The 22,970-nt window shown below is 41.3% G+C and overlaps 1 protein-coding gene across 1 annotated transcript in view; it reads right to left on the reverse strand.

Moving 5' to 3' along the window:
• Positions 1 to 22,970, reverse strand: part of LOC126266972 (hemicentin-2-like) — an 852,087-nt gene that overhangs the window by 322,365 nt on the left and 506,752 nt on the right. The window contains exons 3-4 of the mRNA XM_049971700.1: positions 21,653 to 21,885; positions 4,022 to 4,132 (exon numbers count right to left, since the gene is read on the reverse strand). Of these exons, the coding sequence (XP_049827657.1) occupies positions 4,022 to 4,132; positions 21,653 to 21,885 (344 nt within the window). The remainder of the gene's footprint in view (positions 1 to 4,021; positions 4,133 to 21,652; positions 21,886 to 22,970) is intronic.

A 22,970-nucleotide genomic window follows, 5' to 3' on the forward strand; every position in this document is an offset into this window, starting at 1 on the left:
GACATGCCGACAATGAAAGAAGCCTAGGCACTAACGCCTCTAACAGGAGTGACTGACACATTTGATAATATGCCAGATTAAGGGTTTCACTTAGAGTGGGCCACAGTGTTAACAGTAAAAATCACACTTGTACGCCAAGCCTAGAAAATTGTCACAGATGCCTCGTAGGATTGCTTACGTTGTTTGACATGCTCATTAAACTTGAACCTGCTTGCGACGGCGTCGTTTTAGTGGCCCTAATAGTAATTCAGCTAATCACAGACCTCACAAAAACTAAAACTACGGAGGTTCGAGAGTGGGCGTAGTTTCTGCACCACTTTGTAAATTTATTTTTAGAATTCCACTAACGTTAGTGTCAGTCTTTTGACTTGCCTTCTATTGAAGGACCAAACGATATAAATAAACCTTCCAATTCTCGTTTGCCTCGTCGAACCAGAGGAGTGGAAGAGGGGAAGGTGAGGAAACTGCAGCTGCCGACTGTTGGTGATTTTGCAGCAATTGTAACAGCAGTTTTTTCTGTTGATGCAGGAATTCCCATTTTCGTTTGTTTCTGTTGCGGCTGTTGCAAGTTTTACTGCTTGGGCTGCAACTGCTGCTGCCACAACTTCAGAAATTCTGAATCAGTGCACGGTTAGAGAGCTCTATTGGCCTCTTTTTTATCCTACTCTAAGTAGATTTAACGCAGTTTATGGTAAATCGCACCGGCAGTAACACAGAGACGGGCTTTACAAACAGGAGGTACCTCTGGTAAATGGCGGTACAGTTTAGTAAGGGAACGGCTTACCGATAAAACATCAGAGTAGCAAAGTCGTCTTAAGCGTATACATCGGTCCAGGGAGCAATCCGAATCAATAACGTAAAAAAAGAGCAAGCTGAAAACCGTGCTCTTCAATGTTGCCTGACTAAAGGGTTCAAAGACTAACAAGAGGCTGAGTGGGAAGGGTCCAGTTGCAATATTTACCGGCAGATTCACGTCAGTGGACCGTTCCATGTAGTACGCTTCTCGTGGAGGAGCCTCTTGCGGTAGCAAGCTTAAGCTTAAATATGTAGACCGAATGGGCTGAGCGGCAAATCCGAATTATTGTCAGATAATGAAGAAGAAAAGTTATGCTTTATTTTCGTCAACAACGTGGGCATTCAGGGCAGAGTATTAGTTCGTTTTCCGTAAGTATAGAATGGAAATCGATTTGCCATATTCAAAGGAACTTAACAAGCAGCCACGATAAACATGTCAAAACCGTCGAATGGGGATTTGAGCTCCAATTCCCTTCAGTGCCAGTCCAGTGTTTTAAAAAATGGTTCAAATGGCTCTGAGCACTATGAGTCTTAACTGCTGTGGTCAACAGTCCCCTACAACTTAGAACTACTTAAACCTGACTAAACTAAGGACATCACACACATGCATGCCCGAGGCCGGATTCGAACCAGCGATCGTAGCGATCGCGCTGTTCCAGGCTGTAGCGCCTAGACCCGCACGGCCACCTAGGCCGGCTTGTGGAGCGGAAAGGTAGCTCTTGACGCCAATTCAAATTACTGTTTTCATATTTTTTCTTTTGTCAGTGGATTTCCATAACATGAGCGGTCTCATAGACTTTGTTTTAGACGTTATTGAATAACGCTGAAACCTAATACGTATCGGAACTTAAATCTGTGTAAACGAAAACTCAATCGACAAAGCGATTTTTCTTTATCAGATTTCTCACTGTGCTACTATACTCGCACTTCTCTGGTGACGATAAATCTCTTTAACGCACTGCGTCGTCGGAAATAAGCAGCGTTGGTAGAGAACTGTATTACTTTCCTGCCGTGTTCCTGTAAAAGTAATGTGCCAATATTTCTTCCAATGAAACAGCAAGGAACAACCAAACACCACATCGGATACCTAAGTCAATAAAAGGTTTACACATTTTGAACTTCACAACCCCATTCACCTTCTGTACGCGCTCTTTCATATTTTATTTTTTTAAGAGAAAATTAACACGTAGTCATCTTGTTATATTACATAATGACGGGAGCACAGAAAGAAAGCTTAATGTGAAAACTTCTTGAGCTACTAGGGACTGCTTCAGTATTGACAGGGTTCAAAAATGGTTCAAATGGCTCTGAGCACTATGGGACTTAACATCTATGGTCATCAGCCCCCTAGAACTTAGAACTACCCAAACCTAACTAACCTAACGACATCACACAACACCCAGTCATCACGAGGCAGAGAAAATCCCTGACCCCGCAGGGAATCGAACCCGGGAACTCGGGCGAGGGAAGCGAGAACGCTACCGTATTGACAGGGGCCAGCAACAGGAATATACTTTTAGTTTCCGTGAAAGTCGTGCGTAACTGAAAGGACATACCATTAGTCTCTGTGGAGTACAGTGTTCCACATATTTTAAAAGTAAATTTTTTTACCGGAGCGGACACGAGACTGCGGTTCGAAAAATACATATCCCCTTAGTCAAGTGACTGCGCCATTTGACTTCTAACTCTGCATTTATTCGTCCTCCATAATTAGCGGTGGATTTTTAAGCCATTATCGAATACTTAAAGTTATAGAAAAGCAGAACAAGATAACCGTCAAGAAACGGGAATACAGTAGTGTGAACATAAACTAATGGAAAAGTAGTTTCCTAGAAAATGCTGCAATACGTATGAAAATGATAGTATTGTATATTCATATTATGTGTTTCCTCTCGTTTTAGTTTAAAAGCTGTATGGTTCTTGATGGTTTGACACGTGGTATTTGCATATAAGGAAAGAAAAATGTGCGAAGGTATGGCGCTGACCAAAGAATAAATCTGAGGACTAAGTTCAGAGATTTATGGACGTGTGTTTAATCGTATGCATAAACGAAAACAAAATAAATTGCAAAGAATAAAAAGAAAAAATACAACTTTTTTTTTAAATAAGTGAAACAAAATTGGAAGTTTTCACTTAGCGTGTGTGTGTGATACACATAAAAGTAATTAAAACCATCTTGAATGCTAACCAACAGTAAGTGATTTAAAAATATGAATTTTTTTTTTCAGAGACCGCTGTCAGTCACAAATAATTGTTGATTCTCTTACATTATTTAATAAAGCAACGTCAGGCTACAATGGCAAGAAAAAAACACTTAACGAAAATGCACATAGATTTTAAAGTTGGTCTATACAGTCTTTGAATGTTTTGTGGACTTTTCTTAATGTAAGCATCCCTCTATCAAATGAAGCAAATATTCCTTTCTATTACGTTATTCCTCTCTTTCTGCGCAGGATGTCGACGGCACGTGCCACGAAGTTAAGTAGCAACTATTTGAGAAAAAATTCACACACAAATAAAGCTCTCTGGGGGGAACTATAGTCGGAATCGTTACTTTTGTTTTGACTAGCTGTCTGCTGAACGTGAGTTAATTTTTCACGCAGCTTAACACATGATAACGACTTCGACATCTGTAAATAGTTTTGAAACTAAGAAGTAGTCTACGTAAATAGAGCCTAAGTGAAAAAAGCCCTCTCTACTGAACAAAGTTATGAGTGTGATTTGTTATACAAAGAATTTTATCACTTTATTTGTTTTCTTTCGTTTGTAGAAGTCAGTCCGGAAAGTTTGCAGCTGTCCTTAATGCACTGCTGCTTCCAACTTCTGAAATTTGTTGACTTGCTTTATAAGTATTAAAACGTTACATTGTCGGTCATTCAAAAGCTATAATTTTGACTATCGGAGTACAGCCAGGCAGGAAGGAAAATTAGTTTTTAACATCCCGTTGACAACGTCATCATTAGCGACGGAGCACATGCTCGGATTATTTGCAGGAATGGGGAACAATCCAGGCGTTTGCCCGGAGCGATTTGAGTATGCTCATGTTCGTAGGGATAGTTGACAAACTACTTAGATGAAATAGGGAGAGCATTCCGTTGAAAGGTATTCCATAGGCCAGTTAAAATTTTAACCTCAAGCTGCACTGCTTGCGGTAAGCCTGCATCGAATGTTTGATTAGTACAATGTGTGTGACTTAAAGACCTCTTTACATGAGACTGTTACTTACCTCCAGAGACCACGCAAGTGAGAGCAATGGTGGCGCCCTCGAAGTAGGGTCCAGCAACAGAGGTCACTTCCTCCCCCTCGTCAGTTACGATACGTGGAACGTCCGGCGGCACTGTTGGCAGATTGAACAGAAATGTGGATGAACAGTGAGGCAAGAGCCAAATTTCATAATGGGTATTACGTTCCTAGTGCTTACACATAGTAACACGCTTACTACCGAAAACGAGCCAATTCTCACAAGAAAAGAATATAGGCTGAGTCACCTAACGTTACCGCTGGATATATTTCGTAAACCACATCAAATACTGACGAATCGATTCCACAGACCGAACGTGAGGAAAGAGGCTAGTGTAATTGGTTAATATAAACCATAAAAATGCACGGAAGTATGTTTTTTTTAACACAAACCTACGTTTTTTTTTAAATGGAACTCCGTTAGTTTTGTTAGCACATCTGAACATATGGACAAATACGTAATCAGTGCCGTTTGTTCCATTGTAAAATGGTAATTACATCCGGAGATATTGTAACCTAAAGTTGACGCTCGAGTACCAGATGTACTGCGGCGTGTACGACATTCATTACGCCAGAGATTGCAATTGTGTGCAGCAAATGATGGCCACCACATTGAACATCTATTGGCCGGACATGTCGGGACACACTCTATTCCACTCCGTAATTGGAAACGGAAACCACGTGTGCTCGTATACCTCACACATCGTGTTAATGTACATGTGCGTCAGTGAAAAAGACCAATTAAAAGGTGTTAGCATGTGGGCGTAATGTACTGTTCCAGTCTCCTCTGTACCTAAGGTCCATCACCGTTCACTTTGGATCCCTACGTAATTCGGTGCTCTCCGATACACACGATCGAACAGCGGAGGACTGATACTCAACCGTCAAATTTAGGTTACAATATCTCCGGATGTAATTAACATTTTACGATGCAACAAACGGAACTGATTACGTATTTGTTTATATGTCAGATGTTCTAACAAAACTAACGGGGTTCCATTTAACCCACACGGTAAGTGCTGGTTAGTTCTGCATTCCTCACATTTGAAATAACTGAAAGAACAGTCTGCAATAGTGGATTTTGGTGTAAGGACGTGTTGTCGGTTTATTATATGGGTTTTGTAAATTTTTTCCCTGTAATACCAAGAACCTTCATCAGAAAGTATTTTTTGTTACTAACGTTTCATATCCCTAGATCACAGTCTAATAACCATTAAACAAAAATGACGAATGCTTCAATACCGGCAATGAAAGCCGGCATTATACGATCACTGGTACTTCCATTCGTTAGTAATGACCTATAATTTTTATAGAACTATTGCGGTCAATACACAAATGGTGGGTTATATTAGGAGAAACAGCTGAAATATGCTGAACAAGATACAGATTTGTTTCAGTTTTCTATCATCCATTAGTTCCTTTTATATAGTAGTTAGTAGTATCTGCTTCGAGATGTGGTCCGTCCGTGCCGTTCAACTAAATGCCACTAATGAAGGTTGTTTGCTGTTACGTCGTACACATTTCGCCTTTCCTTTTTGCGAAGCATCCTGAGTCGCCTCCAATACATGTTTGTTGGATGCATACAATAAATGTATTTGCATACGGTAAGAATATCACAGTTTTTTCGTGATTCTTTTATTATTAGTTGAGAATATTATTAAATACAATGAGCCCTTATATGGAAAAAGTAATAAAGTGGTACATTAACATAATTAACGGATCACTGATCATGTTAACTACAAAACAATAACAGACTGGGAAATAGAACGTAACCAAATTAAAAAACAGTGTACTCAATCGGGCCACCGTTGACACTTCCATAAGAAAAATATTGTAATTAGCCCCTAGCATTTCCGCTCTTTTTCCGGAGATTTTCCGAAAACACATAATAACACAGGGTTCTGCGCAACAAGCAAAAGAATATCAGAATTCATACAGACACCAAGAAGCAAACAACAGACAACGAAAAACACATAGCGGGTTAGCAACATTATCAACAGCAGACTTACACAAGCAACACACATTTCTCAAAAATACACAGTGTAAAAGTGAAGTACTATATGAAATGTAGTGCAAACGCTGGAAATCGGACATCCGGCTGTGGACAGGATGACGAGATACAATTCCATGACAACAACTAGTACATAATAACAATATTCGCAAAAATCATGAGTAGAGTCAGCCAGCAGTTTCAACTAACGAAACTTGGGCTCCAAAAAGTTGTTTCCTACTTAATTATAAAATAATAACGAAAAAACTGTAATATTGTAATATATCTGGAAACACATTTATTATGTAATTATGGACATCAAAACATTGCTTCTTAAAAAAGGAGTTAAATGCGTATAGCGTAAACACAAACAACCTTTTAATTAGCTGTATAAACGAAAAGCGTTTCCAAGAAGATATTAATAACAGTAAAATATGGAAATTGTGTCACATTTGTATCGTTACGACCGGGCTGGAACTGGTACCGAACGTCTACAGGAAACGACTCTATTTTATACATAGCACGATTATCATTTTCTCTAGTTAGTTAGCCTTTGTTGTGATTAAATGCTTAGGAATGGGTACTAGTTAAGTGTTCTATTAACGAAATAAAAGGCAATTAGAGATAAACGTGCTGTCGAAAAGTTATCATTGTAAAATGTCAACTTTCACAGCTGGTAATGTCACAATTAATAAAATATTCCTGTCTGTTATTCTGTGGTGAAATAGCTTTCACATAAAAAAAAAATATTTCGTCTCCATCGGCGGATGACAGCTTCGAGTAGTATCGAAACTTTTTCAGGTGAACGATTCACACCCTGGCTCGTTACTTACTGCAGCAAAATGTCGTTTACATTTGTTCACGTCGCATGCCTTGACTACCCGCGTACAATTGTCCATTGTCGGCTGCCATCGACCGCTGTTGCTGTTATCCCATGATATATATCTCCTTCAGCACCTGCATTCAAATATTATTCACGCACGTGTACTCTGCAGATTGATGTCAGGACCAGTTTAATGTGTCAAAACCAGGATTCTGCTAATGCAACAGTAGTGGAATTTCTGTTTACCGCGATGCGTGCTTGGTTTATACAAATGGGACCAAGTCTAGTGAAGGCGCAGGCAGTGCTTATTGGGTAACCTGAAGTAAACAATAACCTGAAGCAAACAACAAAGCCTGTAGAAGCTGGATCCACACTCCACTATTACAACAGTGGAAATGATTGCTATTTTGAAGCCCCACTATTCACGCAGACGTCCCCGTCAGAAACAGTAATTATCATGTCTCTTAGTCTGTCAGCTCTACAAATGACTCAAAACCTCCGTAGCAGTTGTACCAAACCCATAGTTGTGGCAACTGTCAACATCCTGTTTTGTGTGCCGAGCAACAAAAGAGAAGAGGAGGATCTTAGTGTTTAACGTCCGGTCGACAACGAGGTCATTAGAGACGGAGCGCAAGCTCGGGTGAGGGAAGGATGGGGAAGGAAATCGGCCGTGCCCTTTCAAAGGAACCATCCCGGCATTTGCCTGAAGCGATTTAGGGAAATCAAGGAAAACCTAAATCAGGAAGGCCGGAGACGGGATTTAACCGTATATGCCGAGCAACAGTCGCAACATCATGATTTTATGGATAAAAGGTCACTCTGGGATACCTAGAAACGAACAAGTAGATACCCTAGCAAACCAGGCATACCTGCAAAGGCTAATTAGATATTATAAACACAATCTCATATATATTATTCCTATGGTCAGAAAGAAGTTGTCATCCGACAGGCAAGTGGAACGGTCTCGGATAGCTAAAATTAATGGCACTTCCTAAACACTAATTCATGCTTCTATTCCAAGTGTACGGTAGTATAATAAGGCACAAATACCAAGAAGATTCATGTCAATTACAGCAAGACCGAAATTTAATCACTGTAAGTCCAACAAACACCTAACCGCCACCCGTCTGTGTGTTTACGGAGAGGAAGTAGAACCGAACCATGTATTTCTACAATGTATTCAGAACACGAACCATAAATAAATCCGTGTTATTAATCTTCAAGCTATTAGTCATCATTTGCCAAGCAGCCTCCAGATTTCGTTAGCATCTAACAGTGTTGCAACGTATAATCTATTATACGAGTTCGTCAACAGCGTCATAATCATGTTAAAGCTCCCTACGCTGTTATACTAATGCATCTAGGGGAAGACCAAAGATCAATTGACTGTAGCCGCACGCGCTACACTACAAAATACAGAACGCTCAGATTTTAAATGTGCATCACTATGTATCTCCTATGTGTAAGAGTCTGAATACAGGTGTAATTGTACGTTTGGGTCTAGCATGCAAATATGGTGCTTGTAAACTGTTCTCCTGTTCTGCCTGGATGGTATTATAGACCTGCACACGTATTCAGTTCTCTATCGGCCATTTTTGTAATAGCTCTCACAGGATGTCCGCAGAAAAGTTTTTTGATAATTGGGGTGCCTAGTCGTTACCGTGGATTGAATCTGCAATATCCCAAATGTGTACCATTTGCGATTTGCGATTTATAGTTTCTTATTGTGTTAATAGTAGTATTTTTATAGTATACGACCAGTGTGTATTCTTTGTTACGTTTCCGTCTTGTTTACTCGGTCTGAAATCTTATTTTGTGTCCAATCAGTACATTGTTAATAGTATGTTACAACGTACGAGGGTACGACTTAAATAATGCCTACACCATAAATTGTCAAATCCAATTGTAAAATGACACTTTCTCTAATTAGCTGGCTATACGGACAAGTTTCATGCTCTTGTCCTTCCTATTGAAATTCTGGAGATTTTAACAATCCCTACACTCTCTCTGTATAGCTTTTCATGATATCCGCTTGTGGCTACCAGCATTTCAGCCCTATCAAAATGAATGCTTTGGTCTTCTTGCTGCAAGTCTCGAAATTCGCCTATAGCTATTTAGCGAACGCTTAATTCTAATGTGAAGTCTGTACGAACGAATTGTCTTTTAAGCAATATAAATGCATTAAACACCTTTTGATTTTCATTAACCTCTTCAGAGAAGCAAAAAATATATAAATCGCCTCTTCCGACTTATCACAGAAGCATACTTCAGCTATCATTTAAAGTAGTTTAGAGAAGTAATGATGTACCTTGCATTATAGCATAATCTCAACAATCAATGTACAAATACATTCGTTTATGAGAAAGTAAGGTTGTCGGTAACTACTTAGATTATCCATCGTGGCACGCACAGCGTTTAAAATACCAGTGGGCGACGCGGCATTTTAACCTGTTGGTACCTGCGCTGTAATTCGGTTTGCTTTCCGCCATATGCCTTTCCTTTTAACTTTTCACAACTGCCCTCGCTGTGTATGCTTTCCAGTTAACAGTTCCCCGTTTCCCTGAAAAATGATGAGGGTATCCTCCACTGCCAACAGCGCCGCCGTTGCGCATACGCGCATACGCCTTTAGAATAAACGACCCTAAAGCGGGCTGTGGACAGCACAGTAATGTCTCCACTGCATGTCGTGGCTGTCACATTATGTAAATGACCCTTTAGAACTAATAGTTCAGTTTAATGCCGTTTGTTTCTACTATGTTACTCAACGTCTGCATCAAGTAATTTGAAGGATTCGTGACGAAGGCTTGCTTCTTGAGGGCAAGCGTGCCTTCTGCGCATTTAGACGGGGAAGCGAAACTCTTTTGTAGCTCTTCACAATGGCTTAAGGGAAATAGTGCAACCTAATGATTTAACTTTCAGGTAACTTTCTTTTTTTAAGAGAAATTTCGTTCATGGCTATCCGCGATAGTATCTAACAGATTAAGAACAGTATTTTGGTAGCCCAGTATCTTCAAACACATTACTATACTAGTGGAAAAATTCTCCTATCGGAGCACAAAAAACGCGAATTGGTTCCTGTTTCTTTAAAAAAACTCTGACTAAAATGTGGCGTACCAGCTGCCTCATTCAACCTTCCTCAGCACCCTCAAAAATTTTCCCAAAAGTTTTGGCGTCCGAAAATATTTGCCCTTTTTTTAACATGCCACTCACCCCAAACTCTCACATGTTCCCGAAATTCACTCACACTCACTATTCCATGTTAGTCACTCGTACCCATCCACTCCCAGCTGGCCTTTCTCACTCACTTATTCAGACCGTCTCATTATCGTTATCTCTTTATCTCCCTCTGTCATTTTTTTCCTCACAATCACAATAACAGTCCTACTACTACAGTCACCTCTCACTGTCACTATCTCTCTCTTGCCCTCTTACAGCTAATATCTAATTCATTCCTCCAAGCTGATGCTATTTCTTGTTCTATCTCTTCTCACTGTCACTCTCTCACTTCCTCGTTGTTACTGTCACATTTTCTATGTTGCATTACCACTGGGTTTCACCCACTTCTACGTTCTTCTTCTCCATATTCCTCTCCCCTCCTCCAACCCCTCCCCCCACCATTGTTTCCTACACCCTCTTCGTAGCACTATTCAGTCAATGACACTATGTTCCACTGACACAGTGTCTTTCCCTTTCTCTAACACCGCCATTGTCTTCTTTCCTCTTTCTATAACACAACCACTGTTTACTACCTTCCAGTATTTATTACTTTTCCGTCTCTTTGCCACTGCCACTGTCTTCTTCTCTCTCAGCACAAAATCGCAAATGTGCCTACATTCCAAAATTTTTGGGAAAATGTTTTAAAGGTGCCGAGGAAGTCACAATGAAGCATCTGTTACCAAACTCGTCGGTCAGTCTTTTAAGTAACATGAACTTATTCCCTTTTTGTGCTCCGATAAGGCCATTTCTCTACTGGTTCCCTTCTTTTCGCTACTAGAGCAGGGCGTACAACTCATATTAAGAGAAGCATGTTGTTCAGTGAGATGTAGACAGTTTACTTTCCTACTCATCAGACCTGATTTGATGTACAAGACCAAAAAAAGCAAACAAAGAAACAAACTGCATGTGCTTCAGTACTACAACGTAGGGTTCCCAGATGATAACGGAAATATTTTACACCATATTTTTCATTGGCACATCACTGTATACGCTACGTTTTCGCTTCACATCGGATTTTAAGTGCGTACTTTAGATGTGGAATTAGTGTAGCTTTGAACCTCTGTATTTGTGAAAAGGGTAAATGTGTGAAAAAAATTTTCAACCTTATTCGAGATATGGATCTTAGAAATGCTTGGTAAGAATTGCAGCCATTTCCTGACCATAGGTATCTCAGTATACGCGGCTCCGTTGTGGCACACAAAAAAAGGTTTTGGGTGTTTTTCTTCAACGGATAAAGATTTCGGAAAATGGGGAGATGAATGTTATGGATAAATGCCTGGAGTATATTTTGCTAAATTTCAACAATATTCTTCACTTATTTATTACTCAGATTTGGCCTCGGGTTTTACTTGTAGGAGGAGGGTAACTTTGAACCTCTGCACCTTGAAAGCGGATGAAAAATCAACTAAATTTTCAAGATTGTTCGAGAACTACATCTGAAATATATCGTAAAAATTTCGGCCATTTACGGTGCATAGCCGACTTGGAATCCTCTGCCCACTTGTGACAGAGGAAGTATAGCAAAAACCTTTTTGTGGAGTTTTCCGAGCAACTACTGATGAACTAATAGGTTGGTCTATAAGCTGCTTCTAGTCCAAGCGGCACATCGATGCAACTGGTCAGTCATGAGTTTTGCTGTAATAAGTTAACATGTGTTTGTGTCTCTCGTCACGGAAATGGAACCGCATAATATTTCGCAATGGTATGCCATTTCTTTTTGCGTTAAATGGGGTGAAAACGTAATGACAACTGACGGCAAACTTCAGAAGGCCTTTGGAGAGGAGGTTATGTCAAGAGCTCAAGTTTTTCGTTGACATAAAATGTTTAGTGAAGGCAAAATGAATGTTGAAGATGAAGACCGCAGTGGACGACCACCAATCTCACGGACGGATGTCAACTTGGCCAGGGTGTGTGAACTCGTACGATCTGATCGAAGATTATCCGTGAAAATTATTCGGAAGTAATGAACATCAATCGAGAAACGGTTCGTTTAGTAATAACTAAAGATCTTGGTATGAGAAAGATTTATGCAAAAATGGTCACCAAAAATCTCACACCACAACACTGAGAACCACGGAAAAATGTGTCAGCCTCTATGTTAGAGAAAACGGAAATCATACAAGAATTGTTCAACCATGTTATCACTGGTGATGAAAGTTGGTTTTTTCAGTACGATCCAGAGACAAAAAGCCGAAGTTCGCAATGGTGCTCAGAGGGATCACCCAGACCAAAAAAAGCTCGTGTGCCAAAGTCAAAAGTGAAATGCATGCATGTGTGTTCTTTGATTCCAAGGGAATTGTTCATAAAGAGTGGGTTCCTCCTGGACAAACAGTTAACTAACAATACTACAAAGACATTTTAGAAAGACTTCGTAAAAGAGCTCTACGTGTTCTTGCCAACATTGCTGATAGTAGGATTTTGCATCACAATAATGCGCTATCCCATACTCCTCTGTCATTACGCCAATTTTTAACCTCAAAACCATTTTAGTACCACCATAGCAACATTATTCAAAAGATATCGCTCCGTGCGACTGTCAAGGGACACCATTTTCAAACAACACAAGATATCCAAAAAGCTGTGACGAGGGTCTTGGAGGATATTACAGAAGATGAGTTCCAGAAATATTACCATCAATGGCAGAAGCGCTAGCAAAGGTGTGTGCAATCAGAAGGGAACTACTATGATGCAGGCAGCACTAAACTGATCTAAATCGGTAAGCAACATTTTTTCACATCAGTCTCATTATTTTCGCACCTCGTATGCTGCCTATATCCATCAAAATGTTCATTAGAGTATCTTGTAAAAATTTGAAGTAAATCGGTTTAGCACTTTTCGAGATTTTTGGTAAAAATTTTAGGCAAATGAGCCAAGAACATTTCGAGAATTTTACTAACAACGATTCCACTTTACGTAATGCATATATATTTACATACCATGTATATTTAAATATGTGTAACCCATTAGCGTTCGAGTGTTTGTTAGAGTATTGTACAAAATCTGGAAGAAACTCAGTGAAGATTTTTTTGTAGACTCTGGCTAACGATATTATTTACTCCTTATGCTATACATATTCTGTATGTACCACATGCATAAAAAATAGGAAACCTGTGTCCAGCAGTGTGTTTATTACAGTATCGAGTAATAATCTGAAGTTAAGCTGTAGAGGACCTGTCGAGTGGTATCGTAACGAATTTCTCCTTCACATAGTACATAGATATTTATACACCACATATATTAAAGCATGTCTAGTCTATGTACTTCTGAACCTTTATTAGAGTATCTTGTACAAATTAAAAGAAAATTGGTCGAGAACATTTTCAGATTTTTGGTAACAACGTTAAACATGGAGTTGTCTTTATACTTATGTATTTATGTACTACATGACACACAAACACACACACACACACACACACACACACACACACACACACACACACACTCACTCACACACCGAGAGAGAGAGAGAGACCGACTGGAAAGAACAGGAACATATTCAAAGTCTGTGGACGTCAAACCAAAATAGATGAAAGCTTGCGTCCTAACCACAGCAACGAAACTGGATGCAGTATTTACAAACGAGCTAAGGAGGAAACATGAGTAAACATTATCAAAATACGAAACATAATCCTTCATTAACAAGCGAGAAGAAATAGTTCACCTTACGTAAACTTCACAAACATTTATCTACGGCTACGGGTTGTGCTCAGCAACAGAGTTAGAGAGTTATTGGTATTCTGGATCAGTGCGGAAACTCTGGGTTACACTCGTTTGTTTTCTGCTGGGCTGATATGTTACTTGTAAGTAACTGTCTGATTCTAATAAGCCTCTCCTGATCTCTACATTGAAAACTTATTTGGTGTTCCTCCTGGAGACAGAAATATGGTCAATCTGGTACTCTCCTAGCGTTTCATTGGGTGTTTGCGTGTCTTTAGTTTTAGTGTGGGTTTCTTGAATTGTGCTTACATGATTCTGAGATTAAAATTTTGGCAGAAACTTATAAACTGTTCACCATTTTTACTGTTCCCATTAACACGCAAGTCGCTGAAGTGACATCCACTGAAAAGACTTTCACCAGGCGACCGGTCTACCCGATAGGAGGCTCCAGCCACACGACATTTTTGTTTTATTTTTCCCATTATGAGCGGTTTACGGTCTCGATATTCTCCTGTGTTTCGTTTTGCTAACTGTCCATTGATGTCAATTAGTAGAATCGTGATGTGATGTTTCGGAATTTTGTTGGTGATTTCTTCTAGAAGTTTCTAGAAGTCTTCTCCCACCCGTGGATCGTTTTTGTTGGTGTGTGCACGTTAATCAATGTAACGTCTTTCTGAATGCGACTTAAAATGAGTGTATGAATTTGTGATGGACTTGTGTGCTGCAAAAACTATGCCCAATTGTGTCGGTCCTTGTGTTCTATAAAGGAACACGTAATTCTCAAAATCGAAGAAATTTTCATATTTATATCGGGTTTCTCGCAGTGACATAAATTTGGTGCTAAATTTGTCTAGCGTATTCATTAGATATTTCAGTTTCCCTGGTAAAGGGTAACTACGCACAATTTTTGTTTTATTTGTAGAAGTTTTGAGATGCTCCGGTCCTTCTGTACCTGGCATGTCTGATCCCACAGAGTCCCATGAAGAACGGTAGTCTAATGTATAGATTGGGGCCTGGGATAGTGGAATTCTTCCCTGTAGCTCTGGCATGGTAGCTTCCAGTTGAAGAATGTTTTTGGGTAATCTCCGATAGAGAGGTCGAGGGTGTAAGAGATGAAGCCGTACGTCTAACAGCGGATGCAATTAGATAAACAAACGCTGGCCAAAAGTGGCTTGTTACCAGATCAGACGCTGAAGGATTTTGTCTTCTTGTGTCACGTTATCAGACAGTTCGTCTTACTCATCCAGATATTTAATGTACACTTTCCATCTATCAGCTCTTTCCTCTGTCTATAGCAGCGGAATTCCTCTTACAGTCCTACTATTGCCGCCCGTGATTTTAGACTTTTCTCTATGTTGAATCTGCCCTTCCGATGTCTATTTCTTTCTCGATTTCTTCACATTTCTGCTGCAACCATATTGCTTTATCTCACCTGCACCTCACGACTGTTGAATTCACTGTCATGTTTTGATAAAACTGCTTTAAGAGTAAATCCCTGAAGACCTAGACTACACTGTCTGGTGGTGTAATGCATATTGAAGATGTACCGGCGCCTTTTTTTTTTTTTTTTTTTTTTTTTTTTTTTTTTTTTTTTTTTTTTTTTTTGTCATCAGTCTACTGACTGGTTTGATGCGGCCCGCCACGAATTCCTTTCCTGTGCTAACCTCTTCATCTCAGAGTAGCACTTGCAACCTACGTCCTCAATTATTTGCTAGACGTATTCCAATCTCTGTCTTCCTCTACAGTTTTTGCCCTATACAGCTCCCTCGAGTACCATGGAAGTCATTCCCTCATGTCTTAGCAGATGTCCTGTCATCCTGTCTCTTCTCCTTATCAGTGTTTTCCATATATTCCTATCCTCTCCCATTCTGCGTAGAACCTCCTCACTCCTTACCTTATCAGTCCACCTAATTTTCAACATTCGTCTACAGCACCACATCTCAAATGCTTCGATTCTCTTCTATTCCGGTTTTCCCATATTCCATGTTTCACTACCATACAATGCTGTACTGCATACTTACATCCTCATCCTTAGATGACTAATGACGCAAATCTGGCAGCGCAAATCATTCCTACAATGTCGGGTACAGATACGTTCCCCGTCTGCACTGACTCTAGTAGCGGAAGTTTAATTATAAGGACGATCAAAATGCTGTGTTTGAAGATGTTGCTGCAACATAAATGCAACGTCGTACGACTCCGATGCCAGCTTATGAGCACCGACATGTAAGCAATGGATTAGTGTGGCATCCGTGTGCGGCGGTAAACGTGGAAACGTAAACTATCTCGATATTATTGCCAAATGTATCCAAACGTGACCAATGTGTGGTTATTCTTTTCTTGGCTGTCGAAGAACAAAGACCAGTAGAGCTTAATCGGAGAACGGAGAATGTGTTTGCGGCAACATGTCTGTCCCAAATTACCGTTGTGGAATTGTGCTGCTGCTGTGTGATAATGCACGACGCAATTCGCAAATGTCGTGAAGTAGAAGTTATGCTAGGTCAAGTGGCAAACACTCTATCACCCATCCTATAATCCTGATCTCTTTCCATGAGATTACCACGTCTCTGATCCCTTATAAAAGGCCCTGAAAGGTCGACGATTCCTGTCTGGCGAGGACGTGCAACAGCTAGTTAAGAACTTCTTCACGCAGCAGGACGCGGTGTTTTGCCAAATAGATATCTTCAGCCTGGTGCATCAGTGGGATGATTGCCTCAATGCAAACGGCGATTTTGATTGGCACTCGGATTCTCATACCGATTTTAGACTGCACGACCTTTGAAGAAAACTTCCTAATAGCCCATTATGCAGGGTGTTACAAAAAGGTACGGCCAAACTTTCAAGAAACATTCCTCACATACAAATAAAGAAAAAATTTTATGTGGACATATGTACGGAAACACTTAATTTCCATCTTAAAACTCATTTTAGTTTCGTCAGTATGTACTGTACTTCCTCTATTCACCTCCAGTTGGCCCAATTGAAGGAAGGTAATGTTGACTTCGGTGCTTGTGTTGACATGAAACTCATTGCTCTACAGTGATAGCATCAAACACATCAGTACGTAGCATCAACAGGTTCGTTTCATCACGAACGTGGTTTTGCAGTCAGTGCAACGTTTACAAATGCGGAGTTGGCAGATGCCCATTTGATGTATGGATTAGCACCGGGCAATAGCCGTGGCGCGGTACGTTTGTATCGAGACAGATTTCCAGAACGGAGGTGTCCAACGGGAAGACGTTAGAAGCAATTGATCGGCGTCTTAGGGAGCACAGAACATTCCAGCCTATGACTCGCGACTGGGGAAGACCTGGAACGACGAGGACACCTGCAATGGACGAGGCAATTCTTCGTGCAGTTGAAGTTGCTGCTGTACAAGGTAACGTTGAGCACGTCACTGTATGGAGAGTGCTACGGGAGAACCAGTTGTTTCCGTACCATGTACAGCGTGTGCAGGCGCTATCAGCAGCTGATTGGCATCCACGGGTCCACTTCTGCGAATGGTTCATCCAACAATGTGTCAATCCTCATTTTAGTGCAAATGTTCTCTTTACGGATGAGGCTTCATTCCAACGTGATCAAATTGTAAACTTTTACAATCAACATGCGTGGGCTGACGAGAATCCGCACGCAATTGTGCAATCACGTCATCAGCACAGATTTTCTGTGAACGTTTGGGCAGGCATTGTTGGTGATGTCTTGATTGGGCCCCATGTTCTTCCACCTACGCTCAATGGAGCACGTTACCATGATTTCATAGGGGATACTCTACCTGTGCTGCTAGAACATGTTCCTTTACAAGTACGACACAACATGTGGTTCATGAACGATGGAGCTTCTGCACATTTCAGTCGAAGTGTTCGTACGCTTCTCAACAACAGATTCGGTGACCGATGGATTGGTACAGCCGGACCAATTCCATGGTCTCCACGCTCTCCTGACCTCAACCCTCTTGACTTTCGTTTTTGGTGGCATTTGAAAGCTCTTGTCTACGCAACCCCGGTACCAATGCAGAGACTCTTTGTTCTCGTATTGTGGACGGCTGTGATACCATATGCCAATCTCCAGGGCTGCATCAGGGCATCAGGGATTCCATGCGACGGAGGGTGGATGCATGTATCCTCACTAACGGAGGACATTTTGAACATTTCCTGTAACAAAGTGTTTGAAGTCACGTTGATACGTTCTGTTGCTGTGTGTTTCCATTCCATGATTAATGTCATTTTAAGAGAAGTAATAAAATGAACTCTAACATGGAAAGTAAGCGTTCCCGGACACATGACCACATAACATATTTTCTTTCTTTGTGTGTGAGGAATATTTCCTGAAAGTGTGGCCGTACATTTTTGTAACACCCTGTATATCCACCCTGCATGTTCTAACGAGATAGGAAATGAGAAAATACTTCAAGAGGAAATCGGATTTAAATGTTAATATCGTGTTGTGAGAATGCATAAGATGAAGCCTAGGATGAGGCGCCATGTTAGAATGAAAATCGAGAGACCAACGGACAATTGACTAAAAGGAGTGAAAGAAAGTATTCATCACGTACGAAAAGCCTGGTTCTGAGTAAAGATTTGAAGATGGTGCCAAGAGAAAATAGAGAAACTTGTGTTCTGTGCACTATGACAGTGGTGGAAAACTGTACAAGATGATGATGACGATGATTCAGTATGTAACTGCAATGGTAATAAGCGTAGATGAAGAAATGAGTGTGTTGTGCAACTCTCAGGGTGACAGTATAATTGCAAGCCTCAAAAAGCCGTTACTGGTATCTCATTTTATTGATTAAGACGACTGCACCTTCATCCACCACAATATAGCAAACCACATGAATAAGAACTTTATTTGCAGTGACCATAAGACAAACGTGACATAATCCATGTATAACGTCGTCGCGACCAATTCGATGCCATCTCGGGATTTAACACACGTGCAAACTCACAAACTTCCACGCTGGAGCTCCTTGAGTGGCTTATCGGCCAGGAAACCCATGCGAAGGTGTCATAGCTGATAACGAGTGGTGAGATAGATGTTCGAGCACGAATGTAGGTCGCTATACGACTTGTGGTAAGCATTCAGGGAGTAATTTTCAATAGAAGGACCCATTAAACACAAAATTATATGAAAAGATTAACTTCAGAGTACGCACAGCAAATAATTGAAGGCATCTGATATAGACGCCGTTCTGAATCGAAGAGACTGATGCACAGGGAGAGGAATTCGAGACAGGCCGTAACAAACCAGTCATACAAGTGATAATAAAGACAAAATGTAGACAGTATTAAAAAGTAAACGCAGAGACAGTTTCTTTTTATTTTCGGCATTATATTCGACCAGATGATAGGATTTGTATGATCATATGTGTATTTACACATGAGAGCGGCCGTTTATTGAAACTGTCCAATAGTGGTAAACAGACCCTCAGGAGAAGAAGGGAACCTTTTAACAGATTTAAATATAATGTTCACACTGTACGTATGGCTGGCTCTGAGCACTATGGGACTTAACTTCTGAGGTCATCAGTCCCCTAGAACTTAGAACTAATTAAACCTAACTAACCTAAGAACATCACACACATCCAAGCCCGAGGCAGGGTTCGAACCTGCGACAGTAGCGGTCGCGCCGTTCCAGACTGTAGCGCCTAGAACATCTCGGCCGTCCCGGCCGGCACACTGTACGTATGGTTCATCTCAAGTTTTCATATTCTTTTAATCAACATACAGGATGATTCCGCGATAATGTGACATACTTTCAGGTATGATGGAGAAGGGTATGTGCTTCAGTTTGAGGTAAGGGATGCTGATCCAGAAGCGACCGAGTCGAAAGTTAGAAGCGAATATTGTTCTGATATCTCTGGATATCTTCTACTGAATGCTCTTGGCTTTCCATGTTTAGAGACCAAACACGCAAAAAAAAGCAAAAATTTACAGTAAACGTGTCCTCTAAAGTGCAAGTTGTGAGCACTCGTTCATCTTTGCCACCATCAAACATATCTCTTCTAGTGAACAAGGCTCACAGCTCTTGAAATATGTAGTTTGGAGCCCATTTTTTTCTTGCTTTGGTCCATACTACATCCTCCCAAAATTGGGAAAGCAAAGAGCTTGTAGTATAAGAGTTCCACTGTCAGTCGCATGAGAAAGATTTTGGCTTTTAACTTCTTATTTGGCCATTGCAGGATCATGGTTCCTTACCTCACACTGCTTCATTTATTATTTATCATTTGCAACAGCATCCACATATGTCGCTGAATGTACCTACAAAAGATACTCGTATCATTTTACGAGGCGTAGTTCAGGAGATATGATGCTAAATACTGAGAGACGTGCAAAATTACTTCTTTACTCGGACTACCCTCACTCACAAAACATTTCGCAGACAGTACGCACATGCACTGGTGGATGTACCAGCAACTTTATATAACTGGACGACACATAGTTCAGGATATACGATGTTATAAAAACTGAGCTGCGAGAAAATGCAATTGCAAGGCTAAGTGAAGACGATGTAATGCTGTTAACTGAATGTCCAAAGCGTTGTATTAAGATAAGAGGATAAATTATTCCATCTGTTGCGGTGAAAGACGGGCTATTCACACTCCTTGTGAAACAATGCTACCATAAAAAATAATATTAGATACAGGTGAAATACATGTACAAATACTTGTGAAATATTCGAAAAATACCTGCAATCTATTTGACATGTGAGCACGCGGCCAAAGCCAAGAGTAGAAAGCTCGTCCCAAACACTTGGAATGATTTCAACCAAATTTGGTACACATATTACTTACGACGTGTAAAGATACACTGTGAGGGTAAGAATCACCAGCGTCCTACTGTGTGAGGGAGATAACCTGGAGAGAGAAGCGGAATGAGGAGATGGACAGACTGAGGGGAGAAGGAAACGATCAGACAGAGGGGAGTGGAAGGGATGGACATATAAAGGAAAGAGGAACTGGCGGAGAAAGAGGAGGAGGAGGAGGAGGAGGAGGAGGAGGAGGAAGAGCAAGGGATTAGTGTTTAAATTCCAATAGACAACGAGGTCATGAGTGATGGAGCATGAGATTAGGGGAGGATGCCCTTTCGAAGAAACCGTCCAGGCATTTACTGAAGCGATTGACGGAAATCACTGGGAAAACTTGCCTGCGAAATGCAAAGGTCCCGAGTTCGAGTCTCGGTCCGGCACACAGTTTTGCTCTGCCAGTAAGTTTCATATCAGCGCTCACTCCGCTGCAGAGTGAAAATCTCATTCTGGCACTGGGAACCTAAATCAGGATGGCCGGACGTGGATTTGAAACGTCGTCTTGCCAAATGCGAGTCTAGTGTGCTAACTACTGCGCTTTTCCCGCTCCTTGTGAGAAAGAGGTGGAAGCAGGAGTGAACAGAGGGAGGGGAAGAGGAAATGGCAGAGAAAGGGAAAAGGAGGAGATGAACTGAGAGGGAGAGGAGGAGGTGGATTGAGTAAGGAAAAAGGAGCAGAATAACGTGAAGAGAAGATGGACAGGGAAAGGGGGAAGAAGAGGATGGACACAGAGAAAGGGAGGAGGAGATCGAGGATTGGAGGGATGAAAGAGGGAAGAATGAGCAGACGGACAGACGGAGCAGGTAGGAGCAGATGGACAGAGAGTGGGTGGGAGGAGATGGACGGAGAGAGGGGCAGGAAGAAATGGAGAGTGGGTTGATTGGGGAGGTGAAATGAGAGAAGGGGTAGGAGGAGATGGACAGAGAGAGGCGAAAGAGGAGATTGGAATATTTTCATACCCGTGTAAGGCCCAATACTTAGATCGTATATAATATAAACGCTGGGTAAATGACGGGTAGTGGGTAAGGGTCGAATAAAATAATGAACTTTTATCGACGTGTAAGGACTGTGAGGCAAAGCACGTGAATAGCAACAACGGATGGCCGCAGCTGGACGAGACATGTACTCACCAATGACGGCGAGCTGAACGCGAAAGTTCCTGGAGGGCGAGCGCCGGAAGTCGACGCGGCAGCGGTAGAGAGCGTCGTCGCGGCGCTGCACGTCACGGATGGTGAGCGCCGCGACGCCGGAGGCCCAGGGCGTCGCCACAGGGCTGGGCGCGTCGAAGCTGGCGCGGTCGCCCAGCACGCGCCACTCCTGCCAATGCAGCGACGGCAGCTGCAGCTTGCCGCGCACGTCGTAGCTGTGCGGGGGACACACATACACGGCAGCTTTAGTTTTTTCGTGGAAGACATGTTCATCAGTTCATGAAAGAATTTTTACTGCTTCAGTCACTAATATTTACTAGACTGTTTCGTTTCGGCTACCCTCTGCCATCATCAGATGCATGTACCCGCTGATCAAAAAGTCAGTATATATTTGAAAACTTAATAAACCACGCAGTAATGTAGATAGAGAGGTAAAAATTGACACACATGCTTGCAGTGACATTGGGTTTTATTAGAACAAAAAAAGAGACACTCCATATTGCTAGATGCGTGAAAGATCTCTTGCGCGCGTCGTTTGGTGGTGATCGTGTGCTCTGCCGCGCACTTTCGTCATGCTCGGCCTCGCAGGTCACCAGACCTCAGTCCGTGCGATTATTGGCTTTGGGATAACCTGAAGTCGCCAGTGTATCGTGATCGACCGACATCTCTAGGGATGCTGAAAGACAATATCCGACGCCAATGACTCACCATAACACAGGACATGCTTTACAGTGCTGTTCACAACATTATTACTCGACTACAGCTATTGTTGAGGAATGATGGTGGACATATTGAGCATTTCCTGTAAAGAACATAATCTTTGCTTTGTCTTACTTTGTTATGCTAATTATTGGTAATCTGATCAGACGAAGCGCCATCTGTCGGGAATTTTTTGAACGTTTGTATTTTTTTGGTTCTAATAAAACTCCTTGTCATTCGAAGCATGTGTGTCAATTTGTACCTTTCTATTTACATTATTCCGTGATTCAATCAGTTTTAAAATTTATACATACTTTTTGATCACCCGGTACATTAATCTGAAATGAGGTGAGGATTATTTGCTGGGTGTGCCAGTGAGGTTTTGTACCGATTGTTAATGTTGTAGTAAAGAATTCATTTATTGGCAACATGTTAATTTCATAGATTTATAACACAGTCTCTGCCCTCAAACAGTTCAATACACCATGGTGAAGTAAAATTAGATATTCATCAATAGCTCAAGTTACAGCTCCAGGGAGGATTACTATAGCCATCTCTGGCGGCAACACTGTGCATTACAGACTTCTTTGTGTGGAAGTTT

The sequence above is a fragment of the Schistocerca gregaria genome, chromosome 4 (assembly GCF_023897955.1).
Source record: "Schistocerca gregaria isolate iqSchGreg1 chromosome 4, iqSchGreg1.2, whole genome shotgun sequence".
NCBI lineage: Eukaryota > Metazoa > Arthropoda > Insecta > Orthoptera > Acrididae > Schistocerca > Schistocerca gregaria.